Raw genomic sequence first — 18,749 nt, 5'->3', positions numbered from 1 at the left:
CATAAATCACATTTCCAGATTACACACACAATTTTCCATGTAAAACGGTTATGATTTAACAGAAAAAATTATTTTTAGCTTAAGGCATTCTGGCAGCTGGAGATGCAGATTTGTGGCTATTTCTAACCACTAAACATGCACGGGTTACAGCACAGCGTTGTCTGCTATTTAGTTTTTAATTTAGAGAACTAATTAGTTGGATTTACTGTCTTTAGCATCCCTTACATTTTGCTTAAGGAGAAATAGATGAGCCCTGCATGTCAAGTCAAGCCCCAAAAGAAAAAATAACTTCAGCACAAGGGCATGCCCAGTGGGAAACACCTTAGATGTAGCAATAGAGTCAAATCTTGCAGCACCAAATACGTGTCGCTGTGTGGAGAAGAGACAGGCAGATCCCTCACGTAGCTGAGCTGCAGATCATCCAGCGAGTTTAGAACTTCCCTAGCAACATTTCTGCTTATGGGAGAGAGGGGCATTCTGATCAGCAACTAGATTCCAGATCAGAATAAAGGAAAATATAAGAGAGCTTTGTAGCAAAAATTAAAGCGACAATACGTTCCAAAATATGCTACGCTGAGCATGAAGTTACACACGTGCCACAGACATGAAGACAGTTGTCAGTACGTGCAAGAGGTAATGAGGTTTGGAAGTTCAATGGGAAGCAGTCAAGGTGGCATGGCTGGATGGCTACAGAGTAACTTAGGCAGCAGTTATCACCAGAATTATTGTTTTCCTCTGGCTGGAGGAAATACCCTGTACCATTACGCACAACACAGCAGCAAACATTTTAGAATTTTAAGTATTGAAAACGTTAATAGTTAAGGAGCACGTTCTTCAACAAAAATACAATCTGTAACTACGCTTTGTTAGCAGTAGCGTATCTTTCAACTGAGGGATGAAGAGGCCTCCCAGCCACGAGGTTGGTTTCGGAGCATTTCAGTAGGCAACCAGGACACCAGCAACCTGCTCAAAAGCCAGCTCGTTTGGAACTGCTCATTCCCTTTGCAGAGACCCAGTAACATAAAGCAAGGTAGGGTATTTCAAGATTTCTTCACCCTTACATTATTATTTTAATGTAATAATTACATTATTATTGGGGGAAGCCCATTTCACTGCTCACAGAGCACTCGCAACATCATCCAGCCTGTGGACGTCCGAGACCATCCCACTACCTCGATGCTCGTCTCACTCATGCTTAAAAACTGACTCATTGGGAAATCCAGAGGACATCAAACCTGCCGTCAGTTCTCACGCAGGTGAGCCGCTCTTCCTCCCTAGTGCAATCAGTCCTCTTCTGGAGGACACGGCCGAGCAGACCAGCCCAACGACACTGCACCCTAAGTGCCCTTCTTGTAAATCCTTGAGCTCCTTTTCACTTTGCCCCAACACCGCAGCCCCACTCACTTGTCCCAGGGCTGCCTCTCCTGGAGAACGTCCCCCCGATTTACTCCCCTCTTCTCCCCGTTCCTGCTGCTGGGGAGCTGCAGCTGCATCCTACTGCTTGGTTGCTCAAGTCAGTTGTCAGAAACGTTGTTGGCCACTTCTACACTGCTGCTTCTGGGTGGGGTACGTACTTTACTCAAGCTCACTACTTTTCGTATGTTTGTGAGGGGAAACGTAAGATTTTTCAGCTATGATAACGCAAGGTGGAAAAATAGTTCTTACCGGGACATTTTGATCTGTTCCCTGTGCTCTAGAATACCTCTAGCGTTCTAGATGCGGAATACTTCTCAATCTGAAACTCCTCCCTGTTGCTGTTGGATTCCCTCTGAACAGCACAGGTTAAAACAGGTCACTGAGCTTAAGAACAGGCACTCAAGTCCCAGGAACGGCCAAGTAGAGATGGAAGAAATATTCCATCTCATAAAGTTACTGAAAGAGACGTTTACACATTAGGGTTTTCGGTTTGGCTCTGTTCTAGGGTGTAAGTAGTGACTATAAAAATGCTGCATTTTTACTCAACAAATCTTGTTTCCTGCTTAGTCACTACACCACAGCAAAGCCTGTATTTGATTAGCAGAAGCAACAACATTCAAGCAAATCTAACACATAATCAGTTTTATGGAACTAGTTCTCGCTTCACTACAAAGAAAACCTTACCAAAATTTATTTTTTCTTTGCAGCAACTGAAAGATTGCTGTGTTCTTCCCCCTTTTGTGTAGTTACAACACTATAGCCGCTGCTTTTTAAGCGATAACAAAGATAAATTATCTCAGGAGATTCACTTACACGCTCCATTTTGGGCCTCCCAGGAAGTCAGGACTTTCCAACCAACCTGCAGTGAAGTTACCTTACCTAGCTTTTAGGTACAGAAACCTTGCTTTTCCCTTGTGAATTACAAATGCATTAATTATCTGAACTCAGATACTTAAAACAAAAGTCTTTTAACCACATCAGAGATGAAATAATGGCAAAGAGAAATTAGAAAGGCATTAAGAACAGTCCAAGCCAAACCGTATCCAGCTTTATTAAAGGTACTTTTCATAAACAATCATGGTAATTTAGGCAGGACATGGGCTACAATCTGCAACATTTTACAACAACTGTCAAACTCCCCTCCCTTCATGGACTACCCAAACGTAAAAGTTGCTATAAAACTGAAGAATCTTCATTTCATACTTGTAGAGGGAAAAGTTTAGAGTGAGGGTGGACACTTTCACATTTAGCATGTTGTTTAACAACTCTTCACAAATCTACCCTGACTTTGAGAAAATTAAAACTGCAGATTTCTTAATCTGAAGATCCACAATATAAAAGAGGAAATGCAGCTCCTTTTAGAGCTATTATGTCCCAAATTAGACACCACAAGTCCGGGATCACCTGACAATGCATTTAGAGTGGCAAGTCCCAAAATGCCGTTTTTGCTGTATTTCGGAGTGATAGGCTCTAGGCAAAAAACTGAGGACACGAAAGGGAACACAGAGGGCAATACAAACTGCAGTTGGAAGTTGGCAACAGGCGTCTTGGGAGCTTCAGCGTTCACTCTGATGCACTTCACGAAACAGACGTGCAGCATTAAGGAAACCCTTCCTCCTCTATTCAGGAAGAGCCCTTCTTCCAAAAACTGGGGAGGGGGTAAACTTTTACTTTTAAAATTTAGGTTCCAAGAAATAGACTAAGTGACATTTGTCCCCACTGCCCCCCCCCTCAAAACACAACAACGAAGCGGTCTGTGTGCTAACAACATAGCTTAAAAAAAAGTAAAACAAAATTCTGCATTGTTATAAAACTTGATAAAAAATAGTATTTCAAACTGTACAGTCACCAGAAGTACACAGTTATCAAAAATTCACACATTTTACTTGGCATCACCAGCACCTTCGGCTTTCTGTGCCTAAAAGAAAAAGGGGGAACCGGTCAATATACACCACACACTTGCACCAAACAAAATTCCTCCTCCTGAGTAACAATTCTCTGAACAGAAGAAATTTATCTGGGCTGTACCACCATAACTCTTAGCAGAATGAAGTCTAACATTCAAAGCAGTGCAAAAGGCAACCGGGAGCTGCTTTATGAAGTGCTAACTTTATGTGATTTTAGAACAAGGCAGAACAGTAACTTTTCATACAGCAACTTCAACTAGCAAACAGACAATGTTAACTCATTACTGACCAGGCAACACAGCCCTCTGCGTCCGTGGACGTACTGTTAATGTCACAAGCGACAGGTCTAAATACTCAAGCAGTAATTCATCTTCATTAGCACAAGCCTAGACCTGCCTTTGTTTGATAGGGAAAAAATTAATTTGCTGTTGTAACTCAAGCTGCTAGACCTGCTGTTATACCTGGTCTGTTTTGGCATCTCCGTTTTCTGCAGGGTTGTTTCCCTCCTTGCCAGCATCAGCTTTCCCCTTCTTTCCCTTGGGCAACTTCTCGCTCTTCTGTCAAACACAAGATGACACACACCATTACAATTACCAACATCCAATCACTAAGCCACAGGAATCCAAAAACCAGCATGGTAAAATCAACATTGGATGTCGGCCTGAAAAGAACGCAACACACAAGTGTTCATGTATTTAAGAGATCGATAACAACTGAGAAGGGTCTTCTTGTACTTAATCACTCTTCGGTATTTTTTATTCAAGTTTTGTAAAATACAGAAGTTTTCACTGCAACTTTATAGAAGTGACGATGCAGCTAGATTTCGGGACTAGATACACTTCAAAGTTCTGTCAACAGACAAATCCAAGCCTCGTAACCTATTTTCCTCTCAATAATGGCGCTAACACAACAACTTACCTTTGGAGCTGCCTTTTTAGGTTTAGGCTCTGGCTTCGGAGGGGCGGGTTTCTGTTAAGTAAAAAAAGACTCTTGTATTATTAAAATTATTTTTAAAGAGGCATTTGTTTTTACAATTCAGCCCCAGATGGTTTATTTTTAGGAAAGCAAATTGAAACATTTGAAATCAAAGCACTTACTTGATTTGTCAGTTGCTCAGCCACTCCCATAACACTACACAATGGGGCAGTTTGTTAAGCTAATAACTTTCTTTCAGCTGAACAATGCGTCTCTCCAGAATACCTACAGTTCTCACACAGATGCAGTATTTAATACTCGAGCCTAAAGCTATTAAATGTTGTGACATCTCTGCTCAGCAAGAGAATACTCACAGCAGATAACCTCGCCGATCTCCGTTGTGGCTGTTTGAAAAGAGAAATTATTTAATTTAACGTGATGAAACGTAAACCATCCAAACACACAAAGTCTGATCTCAAAGTAATAAAATCCCAGGAGTAATTTCTAAGTTTTTAGTTCACTTTTTTCCCTTTCTCACGGAGCACGAGAATATCCTGTTTACATCACTCCTAATAATAACTAACAATAGTGAAATAGTTTTTTCATGCTTAAGCCCAGACGACGCAGCTAACGCTTGGAAGGGCCGCTACGGATTAGGAGGAATCCCCGTCTCCTCAAGGATCTTTCTGACAATCGACCTGAACCTTGCCTTCCAAGGCTTTACGACCCAACTTTGGCGAAAACACCCAACTTCTTACCTCATCCTTAACTTTGGCCTTATCGCCCTTGGTATCTCCTTCAGCCTAGAGCGTGAAAGAGAAGCGGAGGCAACAAGTTAACGGGGGGGGCGCTCGCTCTAACCGGCTGCGGGGGGGGGGGGGTGCTGGGCCCTGGGGGCTCTCCCCGGGATTTGGGGGGGCTACAAGGAGGCCACAGCGGGCGGGGGGGCTCGCCTTAGGCCGGGCTGAGGCGGAAACTCGGCGCACCCCCCCCCCCCCTTCCCCTCCGCCCCACGGGGAGGCGGGGGCCGAGCCGCCCCCTCAGCGAGGCCCCGCTCCCCGCTCCCCCCCCCCCTCCCCTCACGGGTTTTGGCGGCAAAGCCGCCCGGGGGCTGCGCGAGCCGCTTCCCGCCCTTCGCGCTCCTCGCAGGGGAGGGGAGCCTCCCCCCCCCCCCTTTCCCCTCAGGCCCCCCCTTCCCGCCAAAACCAGCCGGATCGGACCGGCTGCGCGCGCTCGCGCCCCTCCCCTCCCCTCAGCCGTTAGAGCGAGCGCGCGCGCGGCCGGCAACGGTCCCGCCGCCCCGCCCCCCCCCCCCCTTCAGCTCCCCCCCCCCTTCCCCTCAGCGCCCGCCGGGGCCTCCGCTCGCGCGCCGCCTCGCAGCCGTTACCGCCCCGAAGGGAGGGGGGGGCGGGACTACGCGCCTCAAACTGCTCCCCCCCCCGCCCCCCCCCCCTCCGGTGTGTGTGTGGGGGGGGGGGGGAGGAAGGGAGGGAGGCCCCCGCTGTGGGGGGGTGAGGGGGGAGGAAAGGGGGGAAGGGGTCCCGGTGCCCCGGTGCCACGTACCTTTCTCTTCGGCATGGCTCCGGGCGGCGTGTGTTGTGTGTGTGTGTGTGTGTGTGTGAGGGGAGAGCGAGCGAGAGGAGCGCGCTGGGCGGCGTGAGGGGGCGGAGGGAGGAGGAGGCGGAGGAGGGGGGGGGGGGGAGCCGGGCTCGCTCGGGCCGGGGCGGCGGCGGTGAGGAGAGCGGGGGAGGGGGAAAGCGGGGAGAGGCCGGCGGCGCGGAGGGCAGGCGGGCAGGAAGGCGGGAGGGCGGGCGGGCGGCGGGGCTGCCTCCCGGCTCGCTCCGCTGGCTGCCGACCCCACTAATTTGAATCGGGTGTTTATAAAGTTTTATATAGAGCCGGACGCGGCCCAACCGGTTCCAGCCGGATCCCCGCCGCCCCGCCCGCCCATTGGCCCGCGCCGGTCACGTGGGCTGTGGGGATGGGGAGGGGAGGGGGGGGGGGCCGGCAGGGGAGGGAGCCGCTGAGGCGGCGCGCGCGCAACTGGGCCTCGAGCCCCCCCCCCCCCCCCCTTTCACCCCCCCCCTTCCCTCCCCTCACGGCGCTCCGCGGCCGCCGCCTGCCCCCGCGCCCGGCCCCCGCGGGCGGGAAGGGCCCTGGGGAGGGGGCGGTGGAAAAAAATACTAATAAATAAATGAATTTAAAAGGGGGGAGGGCACAGAACTGCAGCGACGCAACAGGGTTTGCGGGGGGGGGGGGGGGGGGGGGGGGGGCGATGTGGGGAACGGGGGCTTCCCCCCCCCCCCCCCGGCTCCGTGTGCAGGTGAGGGGAGCTGTTCTTCAGCACCTCCGCGGGCACCCGCGGCCGCTTCATCTTCATCCTCCTCCTCCCCCCCCCCCCCCCATCCTCTTCCTTTTCTTCCTCTTCCTCCTCCTCCTCTTCCTCTGCCACCGCCACCCCGCTGCCGGGCTGGAAAATGGGCGTTAGCACTCTTCTTTCCTGTGAAAACAAAAAAAATCAAGGAGGGGAGAGTCGCGGCCAAAGCTGAAGGAAAGGAGAGGATAAAGCAAAAATAAACGCAAAAGCGAAAGAGCAGGAAATTTCCCCAAGAGCACTTCACACAGGTGGTAGAAGTTAGTGCCCGCTACTTGCGCTGAGGGACCCCCAGAGCCGGGCTCCCCCCAGAGCCCTTCCTCACACCTGGGCACAGGTACCAAATGTTTGCTACAAACCCAATTACAAAGTATTCCCTTCACTCCTGCCCCAGCTTCACACCTTTAACTGAATCTCATCCAGAAGAGCGGCTTCACAAGTGCGCTTCCCCTTCCCCACCAGGTAAGCTCTCAGGCTTCTTCCAGACCTCAAATGCAAGGAGAGCACACTTCCCCAGCTGTGCTGATTTACCAACACCCTCACCATATAAACACGAATTAGGAAGCTGAATTCTCACTGCAAGCAGCCTGTAGCTCATTCCACAACTGTCATTTAAGGACTGACTGGAAAGCTGCGCTCCTGAAAACTCAGAGTTTGCCTTTGTAACTTACCACAACCTCTAGGGAAGCAAGGTTTACAGTGAAAGTTTGTATTTCACTAGAATAACTGATGCAGGGGGAATAAAACTCAGAGGTAACAAGCCTTTTTCCACTGCTTGATGAACTGACACCCTCTTCCCTCCCCCACAACAGCAAAGAAAGGGATTAAAACTTTCCCTGCAAACCTTTTGTAACTCCTAGCCTTCAGTTACCACACCTGCAACAGTTATACTCCGTTTTGGAAAGCCACCACTGCAGTTTGGTCACCCACAACATGAGAACAACCAAAAGCTTTTTTTTTTTTTTTAAAAAGGCAAAAATGCATCCTTGGGTAGAACCAGTCTCCCTGTATCTGCCTGGCAAAGCAGACTGGAGAGCGCTCATCTCATAGAGAGTACAAAGTATTTCCACAGAGAACTTCCCAAAACGTGCAGACAAAATAAAATAGAGCAGGAGTTGAAGTTGACAGCTCCCTTCACCTTGGCCCCCTTCATCCAAGCTACTGTTTGCTTACTTACACAAGAGGATGTACGTGCACAGAGCTCCATTCAGCCAGGCCTTGGGATACCAGCAAATTGCTCACACAACTGTAAAGAGAACACAGCCTTCAAATTTTTTTCCAGTCTAACCGGAACCAGATGAAGAGCCTGTCACAGGTTAAACGATGTACTAGACCTCGATGCCAACTTCATGACACCTACGAATATGAAGCTCTATGAAGTTTTAAGTGTTCACTTCTTTTTTTAAATAGTTTGGTATGAATATGCTTTATTCACGGTTTGACAATGTAGTTACCCTCTTCACAATCACATTCAAAATGCTGAGTTTGCAGCACTTAAGTCTTAAATTTGCATTTTCTCATTTTCACCTGGAGGTTAAAAAAAGAATACTTTAAAAACAGCAATAGCTGATACTGCTGCACCTGCACGTGCATCAGTAACAAAAGCAAGACATTTCCTGTTATTTTGATTGTGGGGACGGAAACCAGGAAAAATTAAGAGACAGAAAGAGTCTTGGAAATTATCTAGTCCACCTCCCTGCTAATAGAGAACTGAGAAGTAACACTCCACAGCTGCTCCGGCCACTCCCATTAAAATCAGCTATATCACTTCTGCATCATTTTGGCTGGGGTCAGAGGCTGGTTTTGGCTCCTGTATTCCTGAACTAAGCCCATCCTCATTCCCCAGAAATGGATGGTGGATGTTAAGTCACAGCTGTAGAGGTCTCAGAGGAATTTGGCACACCGCATCCAACCCCTGGTTTAAGCTAACTTCTTTTCCTTTTTAAGCCATGAGGTTAATTCCCAAACAATTGTTTTTCTTTGCCTCTTTGGACCCTTCCCCCTTCTTTCCCTCAGCATAGTCAGTGTGTTCCAGCCGGGTTTGGAAGCCAGCATTTGGGTTTCCTCCCCCCCAACACTGCTGAAAAGGGATCACAGGGCCTGATGGAGCTCTGGAGTATCCTTTTTCCTTCATGGCAAGGCTGACAACACCTTGCTTTAGCTTTTTGGAAGCCCAGAGCAGATAAATCAAAACCAGCATAATAAGGTGGGGAAAAGGCAAGATGCCCGAAGTAGGCAGTGGGAAATATCTCTGCCAGTGCTTGGCACAGGGCTCCCTTATACACCAGGAATAATCCTCTCTCTTCAAAAAGGAAATGGGATGGGACAGCAGAGGAAATCTCACTGGAGGATTTGCTACTGCAAAGTCACAGAAAGAATTCAAGCCCAGGCTGATTTAACATGACTGAAATCGGTAACCTGGGCCAATTCCCGAGGAGCCTAACAGAACGCAAGGCTCCTTTTAGTTAACTTGTCACAAAACCACCAGGCCTCTGAAGTACCAAGCAGCGGAGATACAGCAGGATGCTCTATCGTCAGGGGCAGGGAGAGAAGACAGAAGGACGGCATTACTTTCCTCAGCAGCATTCACAGAACTAGGAAGGTTCACAGTACTCTGTCCCTGCCCTCGGACAGTGCCAGTGGGGATGTAAAGTCCCGTAGCAGCCCTGCATCCCCACAGCAGAACCACACCAAGTGAATTTCTCTGGACAGCAGATATTCTCTCTAACAGGATTAAAAACTGTCTTCCCAAGAACCACCCAGCACTTATGTCATGCAGACACTGTACACAATCTTTCAAAGAAGTCCGCTCTCTTGTGCTCTAGTGCCTGTAGGAAGCCCTGGATTCTCTCCTCCCGCATGGCGGTGCATTTCTGCAACAGTGTCCGTCGACGCTGAGAGTCTCCATGGGATGCAAAACCCTCCTGCTGCAGCTTCTTTGTCACATAAGCCTGATCCCTTTCCATCTGTTGTTGCTTCCTTTCCTCCATGTAGGAGTCTCTGGCCTTCTAGAGTGAAAAGCAGCAGAGCGTTAGCACTTTACCAGGCCTTTCAGCTCATCTGTGGTGCAGATGTAAGGCAGCACAGGTTATGGAAGAAACAGCCTCTGCTTGGCAATCAATCTGTAGGGTAAATGAAGAGTGGCTCTGTGTGTGCCTCCCCTACTTCAAGGCAGCCTGCTTGATCAGTTAGAGAAAATATAGGGATATCCTTCAGGACCTTCTCCCCAAGACACAAGCCTGCTCAAAGCATTAACTCACAGTTAACATAGATAAAGGTCATGACAGATTGTGGAAAAAACCCTCAGATACCTGAATCAGAGAGGAACGGTGTACGCGAGCACTTTCAAACCACAGATGTGCACATAAGCTTGCCAATGTCATCACTGAATCTTTGATCCTATTCATGCAGCAGCTGAAAGGTTTTAGGGGATTCAGAACAATGATCTATGCAGCAATTCTTCGAGCTGATGATCAGGTATGGAGCTAATAGCTAATCAGCTTGAGCAAAAAAAGCAAGAGTGTGCTCAACATTCCCAAACGTCTGCAATCTAATAAATTACCAGCTCTATACACAGCAGGATGGGCAGGGGAAAGGTAAAGACAGTAGCTATCCTGGCCTATCCTTCAAGTATTTGAAGTATTTTTGCAGAACATCACTTGAATTTCTTCTTACTGCAGATACCCTACCCTGCAACCCACGTCACACACAAAGAAACAAACAAAACCCACACCTGCATGCAGGTATATTAACTTTTCATTTTAAGAGAAGTCACTACGACATGACCTGACACGCACACGCTACGGGGGAGTAGTGGCCTTTCAAATGAGGAAGTAGTAATAATTACTCTAATGAGAACCTGAGCCACTCTTCACCACCCTTTCACTGTGTCCGTGTCAGCAGTCTCTGCTCTGGCACTGTAAACTTTTGTTGCGCTGGGAATGAGTGTAGAAACATCCCTAGCTAGAGAAAGCCCATTGAACTGGTAACACCCCACTGCTGTAGCTCCGTTTATTAGAAGTGAAAAGATCACCAGCTCGTTCAGAATAAGACTTCCACCCCGGGACAAAGTGAAATTCTGCCAGCACCTGCTGGCTACCACGTACCCACAGCAGGTTATAGCTGACCTACAGACTAAGGGGTGAGGAACTCGCCTGAGCAGCAGGCAAACTGGAAAATGAAGATTGCCATTAAACAGGAGGATACCTTTATCAAATGCCTCCGAACCGTATGTTTTCTGTACTTTGTCAAACCTTCCATCCAGCTGCCTATCCATATTGTAGCTGCCTCCAGCACCCTGAACGCAGCAGCACTCTCCCTAAGTAGACACAGCTGCTGTAACCCATTCTGGCTTCTCAGCAAGTCAAGCCCCTAACCCCATCTGTTTCTAACTGGCAAACATCCCCTCCACCAGTGTAAGCTGTTTCAAAAGCTCTAGCTTTGGGCTTTCAAGATTACTTATTTCAAATGCAAAAAAAGCCACCTCCTTGTAATCAGCAGTTACTCTGAGTGAGAAGTCCTCCCCTACCAATTCCCCACACTTGTTCCCAAGTGAACTCAGCAGCTTTCACTGAAACCACTGATGAAGTGGCTTGAGTTAAACTCCCTGATTTTGCCCTGTAGCAAGTGAGGAGTGTTTACTTGTTCTGTCCTGCCAGAGGAGGAGTGGGGACATACTTCCAGCTGGTGGAGGGGCAATAAGCAATGGAGACAGTGGTGACTTCAGGTTCTTCAGTTATTCGTGAAAGCAGAGGAGTCTGTACCCATGCTAATGTGTTGTAACAAGCCACACAGGTATAGGAGACACAACACATCTGGCAATGGCTGCTGCTACTGAAACAAGGTCTTAACTAAACACACTAGGTGAATAATTCCTGTCTCCACTCTGCACACTCTCACCTGATGTCCAGCACATTGCTGCTGTGCGGGTAACTGCGATGAGCTTTCCATCTCCCTAAGGCTCGCTTACCTGTAAAGCACTGTAGTTCATCTGGAACCGAAGGATAGCCTCACACAAGTTCCAAAAGGAATATTCTGGCCACAACACTGACTGAAACACCAGGCATGAATGGGATGTCTGCAGAAGACAAGATTACCAACGGTTTAATCAGCTAGCACGGGGAAAAAAAGTCACCAAGATACAGCTCAGTTGGTCAAGCTATGCCGATTTTCACATAAAGATTTCACCTAGCCTGTGTTACCAGATTCTACTTAAAATGAAATAAATACCAGCCAGGATAGTTTGAAATCGCACACTGTACAGCCTAATTAGTTTGTAATGCTAGGACACCAGTCACCCATTCCTGTAAAATCACCAGCAGAATACTCTCTAATGCTACATTGGTCTTTAGAGGTATTTTTAATAGCTTAAGCATCACAGATGTACAATAAAACTAAAATAGCAACATCGGACTATCAAAGGCTGTGTTAAGGGAATAACACATGAACTGAGGATCAAGACATGACATTTAAGCCATTCATCAAATGACATCTCATGATATTCCTCGCTGCCCACTCACGGCATTTAAACTGCTTAATCAATTTAAGAGTTGTGGTGTGCCACAGACATCCTAGAGCTGAAAGATGTCAGGTTTTAACTTGAAAGCTTATTTTGGCCACTAAGTCCCTCAGTGTTTCAAGTAAATGTATTCCCGTGACCATTATTACAAAATCTAACACTTAAAGAAACTCTGCATGACTCAAAATTGTAATGCTAAAGGAAAAGTCTCAGAGTCGATACTATGCAAAAACACTGTGAGGACATTTTCTTTGATACCACAGAATCACCCTGAATAGCCCAATTTCCTTCTACTATGGGGCCGTCAGGACTCACACAATCGCTACTGAAGGGAAATGTGGACCAACGCTTTGGTCTGCGAGCTGGCAAAGCAGGAGCACAAGCGCACGTTCTCCTCTGCTGCTTCTGCCAAAAACCACGGCACAGGAGAGCGGCACCACACCAGCCAGACTCCCAGAGCGTCGGCTGGCTCAGTAACGCTTCGCCACTTACATATAAGCTCAGTCTCCAATGCACCTCTGCCAGAACTACCAGCAAGAGGAGCAAGGGAAATGTTACTTTGCAGTACTGACACCCACCCATTCAGGGTAAACACGTGCCCAAGAATACGGCAGAAGGGAAGGATGCCTTGGTAGGCAATCGCAGCTGAGGCCAGACAACTTCTGCGAACTTGCCAGTTAAGCTGGAATAGGAACATTTGATGTGGTTGCTTAAAGGCAATTGTTTTTTGGCTCCAGACTGCACACGTAAAATGTAACTAAGTAAAGCAGCTCGACTCAAGGGTTCTCCCACAAAGTTCGGATTACAAACAATTCAAAATTGCCTACCACAGGAGAGAGAGAAATGGAAGCAGCTTTGAACACTGCAATTGCAAATTCATGAAGTTACTACATTTTAGCTTAGCAGCCCAGTCATGCTGATTCAACTTTGTTGTCCTTAGAACCTATCCTGAATGTGCCTTGTTTCACTACCAAAGTCAAACAAACTTCTGAAATGGTGAAAGGTTAGTCACATACATTATAAGGTTACACCTTCAGTACCTACAGCTGCTGGCGTGTGACAAATGCCACTCCCAAGGTTCTAGAAATCCTTCCTGGGATTTCCTCATCCCAGGAAACACCGGCAGGGAGAGTTTAAGAGCCTTCATCATCATCACACCTGGAGTCAGAACACTCTCTGAGGCAAAGATGGAATATTTTATGGAAAAAAACAAAAACTTTACCTGCCAGAGCAAGAAATCACTTAACCGGACCTCTCCGGAGGTTCGAATCAGGAGGTCTGGGTCAGGGGAGTTGCTGGTGTACAGACACTTATCAAGCAACGATTCAGACACATCACTGGAAGACAGATGCATCCCATTAAAATCACTTTCCTGAGCGGACGGAGGTGTCACTACTGAATCAGAATTACTAAATAATTTTATAAACTCAGGACTGCAGGTTAAAATTGGGTGGCTGGGACTGGACCACAGCCAGCTGTCAGCTTGCTGACAGACACTGCTACCTGCTTCACAGGCCATTCCAAATGCTCTTTCAGCCCCCAGAGCATCCCCCGATGCTCTTTAAAACATAAGGCAGCGGTAGAAACAGACTGTGGAGGCTTCCATCTGGAGCAGAGAGCTAACTACTCCATCTTCTCTAGGATAGAGGAACAGTTCAGTGTTAGTGATTCACCCGTTGTTTGACCTCACAGCTAAATCTGCCAACTGAGCAGCCCAGCGTTGCGGCATGAAGTCTGCCTTCACACTTTAACTTAAGACACAGATCTTTTCTTCTGTATCTATCACCACGGCAATTGAAATAACAAAAAACAAACATTGCACAGTAACTTTAAGTCATTTGCTCCAGTCAGACTGGTTTAATAAGATCTATTTAAAAGCCACCTGGTTTCTGGGAGGTTATTGATAAATCACAGGAAGCAAGAGTCTTAATCTATGAAGCGTCACACAGAAAAACCAGAGTTACCTGGGTTCAAGCAGCCCTTGCTCCACGCCCCACGCCATCTCCCTGACAGCATTACTGATTTCATGCCTTGATGTGTATGCAAAGCAGACATTTAGAAAGCACCTAAAAAGAGAAGAAAGTCATGAAAACCTAAAAGTAAAGGGCCAGCAGGTGACAATGGTGTATGTACAACAGTTCTGTGTGCTTGTAGGACAAAGAAAGAGGTATCGTGTCTGACAAGTATTCAGCCTTCAAGTAAAAGAGGAGAGCATGACGTACCAGCTACTTTGATCCATACATCACTTACTTGTTGTAGTTCCTGGTTGCCAGCACAGCTTGGGCAATCAGTTCCTGAATATCCAAGGGCAGAAGTGGCAGGTCTCCGAGGACGCGGATACACACACCGTGTTTCTTCAGGTTCTCCCTATACCCAACAACAAGAGTGAGGACTGCAGCAAACAGATCGGCCCCTATTTGCCTTGCATAACAGCCACTGAACGAAAACAGCAGGCACAGCTTTAGCAAAACTAAGAATTAGAAATAAGCATAATGACCAGATGTGTCAGGCGTTCAGAACTGGCTTAGATTTGTTCATCCCAAACCATTCCCTACAGGGAAAATGATCATTCCCCACGTGGGCACCTCAGGTACAGACATAACCACAGGGCTAGATAACAATCACAAATCAGGCATGCCTACCCGAAGTTATGAAGATCCACATGTGTAAAACTTAAAATACAACCACAGCCTCTAGGCAACTAACTAATCAAAAATACAGAAAGCAGAATTACTGAGGATCACCCACAGAACAGCACAACTATTCCTGGTCTATCACTGATGAAGAGGCCACGCTGGCTAGAAAACAGGGAAACGGCCTCTTTGAATCGTGGCGTACTGCAGTGCTCAGACAGAACTCGAGAAGATCAGGACTCCCCATGCACAAATGAAGCCGTGTGCACCAGGGAGTCCTCTCCTTCACTTCATTCCAGTTGTGCCTTTCACTGCCCTACCAATTTGCTTCAATCAGACAAACAAACTTTCCACACAGCACTTTCCTCATCCATCGGGCATGGGGAAACAAACACCCCTGAGTTACTGTGCAACAGTGCGCTGCAACATCCCCCCCACGCTCACTCAGGTCCGTACTAGTTCCATCAACACGCGCAATGTGAACTAGTTGTCCAGCTCCAAGAAGTGACTTAACACACTACGTGCCCACACATGGGTTTCTCTTAATGATGATGATCTGCTTTTGTTCCACCCTGCAGGAAAGAGACGTGAGAGGGTTCTTACTGTTCCTCCAGCAGGCGGCTAAATTTCTGTCTTGCCAGATCCATTAGTCCATCCACCTCTTCCTTGGAGCGTTTGAAGTTCTCGATACTAAAGGCGTAAACAGTCACCTCCCGAATACCCAGGTTTAAACACCACCGCAGCGTCTGCAAGGAGACGAAATATAATTAAAAACACGAGCCAGCTAAACAGACAATCAGACAGCTCAGCAAGACCCATATCCTCAGCTGCTAGAACCTTCCTGTCATTTCCCACTGCGCTAAGACTGGATCAGGAGAAACAACCATCAAGAGCTGACAATTCCTACCTTGCCTTTTCAAATAAATTCAATCTGCATCACAGAATTAAGCTTCAAATGTGCAACGCAGTTACTTTAATCAAGTGTAAAACAGAGGAAAAATTAGGAGATCAGAATGATTCTGCAAAACAACAGTAAGGGAGCCGAAGTCAGGCCCCCAAACGACTAACATCAGCTGCAGGCACAAGGCCTGACTCGTCAGAGAAGAGAAGGGACGGAACACGTCAGTAAAGCAGCAAACAAAGCCAGCTGATGAACACATCTCTGACTTCCAGCACAAGTCAGAGGCAGCAAACATCCTTCCCACCTGTGCCAGCTTATCAAAGCCTTGCGAGTGTCCCTGCTGCCTCTCCACGTGACACTTCTGGGCGTAACGGCGGTTGCCATCCATGATGAAGGCAACATGCTTGGGCATCGGACCTGCCTAGAAGGTAAGGACAAACAAAACAGACCAGAAAGCTGACATCTTGCATCACGGAGCGTAGCCCCACCCTTCCTGGTAGCACCCCGTATTTCTAGGGGTGCAGTGGGTTTCTCACAGCTTAAAGCCTGGGAAGATAAAGATGCTAATCACCTCTTTGGTAATCCCAGCTTAGTCTCCCTCTAAAACATCTCAGTATTGACGATTGCCTACACCTACAAGCAACTTTGCCCTCCCCATTTCTGTTTCATGACAGAGAACCGTAGCACTTAGGAGGCAGAAAAGCACTGCCACAACCACCTCTCTGCAGGTGCAGAGGAAGGTGCTCAGAGCTTCATGCTGCTGTGGTTACAAGTATTTTTGTTTCAGACTTCAGGGGCATTTTCACAGATGCAGTTAACTTAGGAGAGGACATGTGAAGCCGTGAGACCTTCTCCCCTTTAAGACAAGTAACTCCCTTCCATTGACCTCAGTAGGCCTGCAGAGAGACCCTTTGAAAAAAGGGCAGCAGCGCTAGTTCTAAGGCTCTGCTGAGCCAGGACAGAACTTCCCTGGAACTGCTTCATTATTCCAGCCAGCAGAAACCCGGCTTCATTTCTTAGATCATAACCCACCACTTCACTGCTCTCTCTCTTCCCGTGCCCTGCTTTCATCAGCGAGGGCACAAAACATGGAAGCCTGGGAGCATAAGCTCATTATTGGCAAGCACTACCTGCAGCCCTGCTCATTTGCAAGACTAAGCTTAAGTAATTTTCCATCCCCGAATGCTGCTTAGGGAAGTACATCCAGTGCCAGCATTAATATGTACCCTTGCTAGCAATGCTATCTTCCTACAGCAGATTGGTCACAGAGATAGCTCCACTTCGAACCACGGTGAGCCTGCTAATTGCTGATTACTGTAGGTAACCAAAGTTCGCTCCTTACCTTAATTATGTTGGCACAGAATCTCTCTATGATGGTCAGCTCGCCTTCTCTGATCCACGACATGTCTCACCAAGAGCTCCTTTTGTTTTTCGGTGGGAAGATGAAAATAAAAGGGTTAGAGGTACAGAAGACTCCATGTGAGCCCAAAGCAACACTGCATGCAATCACCTGGGAAAAATAAGGTAGCTGTTTTGGAGACCCTTTTGTCACCTGCACGAGTGCTTGGACAAGCAAACAATGGGGGAAGCGAACAGCTCAGAAACGAGCTCTGGAATTTTCCAGCTGGATGCCAACAGACTTGATGCTCTACCGGCTTGCTGCAGGAAAAATCCCTCCTGCTTCTTCTTGCAGAAATTGCTGGTGAGTTTGTATACACCCACAGTAACAAGCACTCACATCGCACCAGGCTACCACCAGGCTCAGCATGGAGCAGTGATCCCAAACTGACCTGCGGTGCTTTTCTGCTGGAAACCCTTCAAATGAAGCAGCCATCAACATCACCAACCACCCTGCTCAGTCACCACTGAGAATTTTTTCCCCTCACAAACAGAGAACTTCAGCCTCAAGAGCTCTAAAAACGTTGTGTTTTGTTTTTTTTTTTAACCACATCACCCACACATCAAACACTAATACCTGGTTTAAGCTAACAAAATACAAGACCCTGCCGAACTTCCAAATTTGCCGTCATTTCTCTGAGCTTGGAGCCCTCAGAGAGGTGGGCACAGCAGTTCTGAGGAGCGCTGCAGGGTCACAGCCCAGATCCACCCACCCGTCCCCCAGCGAGGAGCAGGAGCAGCCTCAGATCGCACCGACCACACGCTTTCTGTGCGCGCCTTCTCCACCTGTGCCCTCAGGAAGGGGCGCGCAGCCACAGATGCGGCCACAAAGCATTCAGGCGAGGACAAGCCGCACCTCGGGCTCTTTCTACAGCTCCCAGCCCTCCCTGGGGACAACCCGGGTCAAAAGCACGTCCTCCTCCTCCTCCCCCACCGCTGCCCGCTAACAAAACCCAACCTTCTGTCACTAAAACCTCACGCGGTCACCTCTAGAAGCGCTCCCCACCGAGAAGCCGCCTGCCCACGAGCCAGGAGCACCGGGGGGACGCCGAGAGCTCACCCACACGGCCTCGGAGCAAGGCCGGGAGGCCCCGGGCCCACCCCCGCCGTGAGGGGAGACCCCAGCGCGGGGCGAGGCCCGGCCTCCTGAGGGGACGGCAGCGGCAAGGAGGCGGCAGGGACCCCAAGAGGCGGCTCCCCCGGGCCTGAAGGGTCTCCCCGCTCCCCCCGTCCCCCTTTTTTTCCCCCCCGTCCCCCCCTTTCCCCTCAGGCCCCCCCCGCGGCCCCCCCCCCCGGTTACCCCCGGGTCTCCCCCCGCGCTACCTCGCCCGGCAGCGCCGCCGCTGCCTCCTCAGGAGGGGGCCGCGCCCTTCCGCTTACGTCACCCGCCCGCGCCCAGGGGCGGGAAGCGCGTGCGCGGGGAGAGGGGGGCTCGCGCGCATGCGCGCGGGGCGCCGAGGGATGAAGGGGGAAGAAGGAGGGGGGAGGGGAGGCGGCCATGATGGGGGCGGCCATGAGGGGAGGGGGGCGGCCATCGGGACAGGGTGGTCGCGGGGAGGCTTCAGGCCGGCCCTGGGGTGTGTAGGGGTCCTTGGGGCTCGGTTTTTGCCCCCAAAGCCCAGTCCCCCCCCCCCCCCCCCCCCAGCCCGTTTTGGGGCTGAGGTTCTCAGCCCCACAGCCCCTCCGT

The 18,749-nt window shown here is 49.0% G+C and overlaps 2 protein-coding genes across 5 annotated transcripts; both read right to left on the bottom strand.

Annotated features, from left to right (window-relative positions):
- Positions 1-2,437: 2,437 nt before the first annotated feature.
- Positions 2,438-6,185, bottom strand: HMGN2 (high mobility group nucleosomal binding domain 2). The gene is made up of 6 exons (XM_080567324.1): positions 5,802-6,185; positions 4,997-5,041; positions 4,613-4,642; positions 4,242-4,292; positions 3,785-3,880; positions 2,438-3,334 (listed from the first exon to the last, which is right to left on the bottom strand). Exons 1-6 carry the CDS (start codon positions 5,814-5,816, stop codon positions 3,299-3,301), a joined length of 273 nt encoding a protein of 90 aa, XP_080423450.1. The 5' UTR covers positions 5,817-6,185; the 3' UTR covers positions 2,438-3,298.
- A 406-nt stretch (positions 6,186-6,591) lies between these two features.
- DHDDS (dehydrodolichyl diphosphate synthase subunit) lies at positions 6,592-18,465 on the bottom strand. Of its 4 annotated transcripts, XM_080567303.1 has the most exons (10): positions 18,386-18,465; positions 17,007-17,085; positions 15,969-16,085; positions 15,367-15,509; positions 14,381-14,497; positions 14,095-14,196; positions 13,353-13,467; positions 11,582-11,689; positions 7,790-7,858; positions 6,592-6,738 (listed from the first exon to the last, which is right to left on the bottom strand). In XM_080567303.1, exons 2-9 carry the CDS (start codon positions 17,067-17,069, stop codon positions 7,820-7,822), a joined length of 804 nt encoding a protein of 267 aa, XP_080423429.1. In that variant the 5' UTR covers positions 17,070-17,085; positions 18,386-18,465; the 3' UTR covers positions 6,592-6,738; positions 7,790-7,819. The 4 variants fall into 4 exon arrangements, with proteins under 4 accessions (XP_080423429.1, XP_080423426.1, XP_080423428.1 ...); XM_080567300.1 differs by lacking the exons at positions 6,592-6,738; positions 7,790-7,858 and adding an exon at positions 8,010-9,620; XM_080567302.1 differs by lacking the exons at positions 6,592-6,738; positions 7,790-7,858; positions 18,386-18,465 and adding exons at positions 8,010-9,620; positions 18,050-18,074.
- Between the last annotated feature and the right edge of the window lie 284 nt (positions 18,466-18,749).

This window comes from Anser brachyrhynchus (genome assembly GCF_964034855.1).
Source record: "Anser brachyrhynchus genome assembly, chromosome: 24".
NCBI lineage: Eukaryota > Metazoa > Chordata > Aves > Anseriformes > Anatidae > Anser > Anser brachyrhynchus.
The sequence above is the reverse complement of the archived record's forward strand: the minus strand, read 5'-3'. Positions and strand labels throughout refer to the sequence as shown.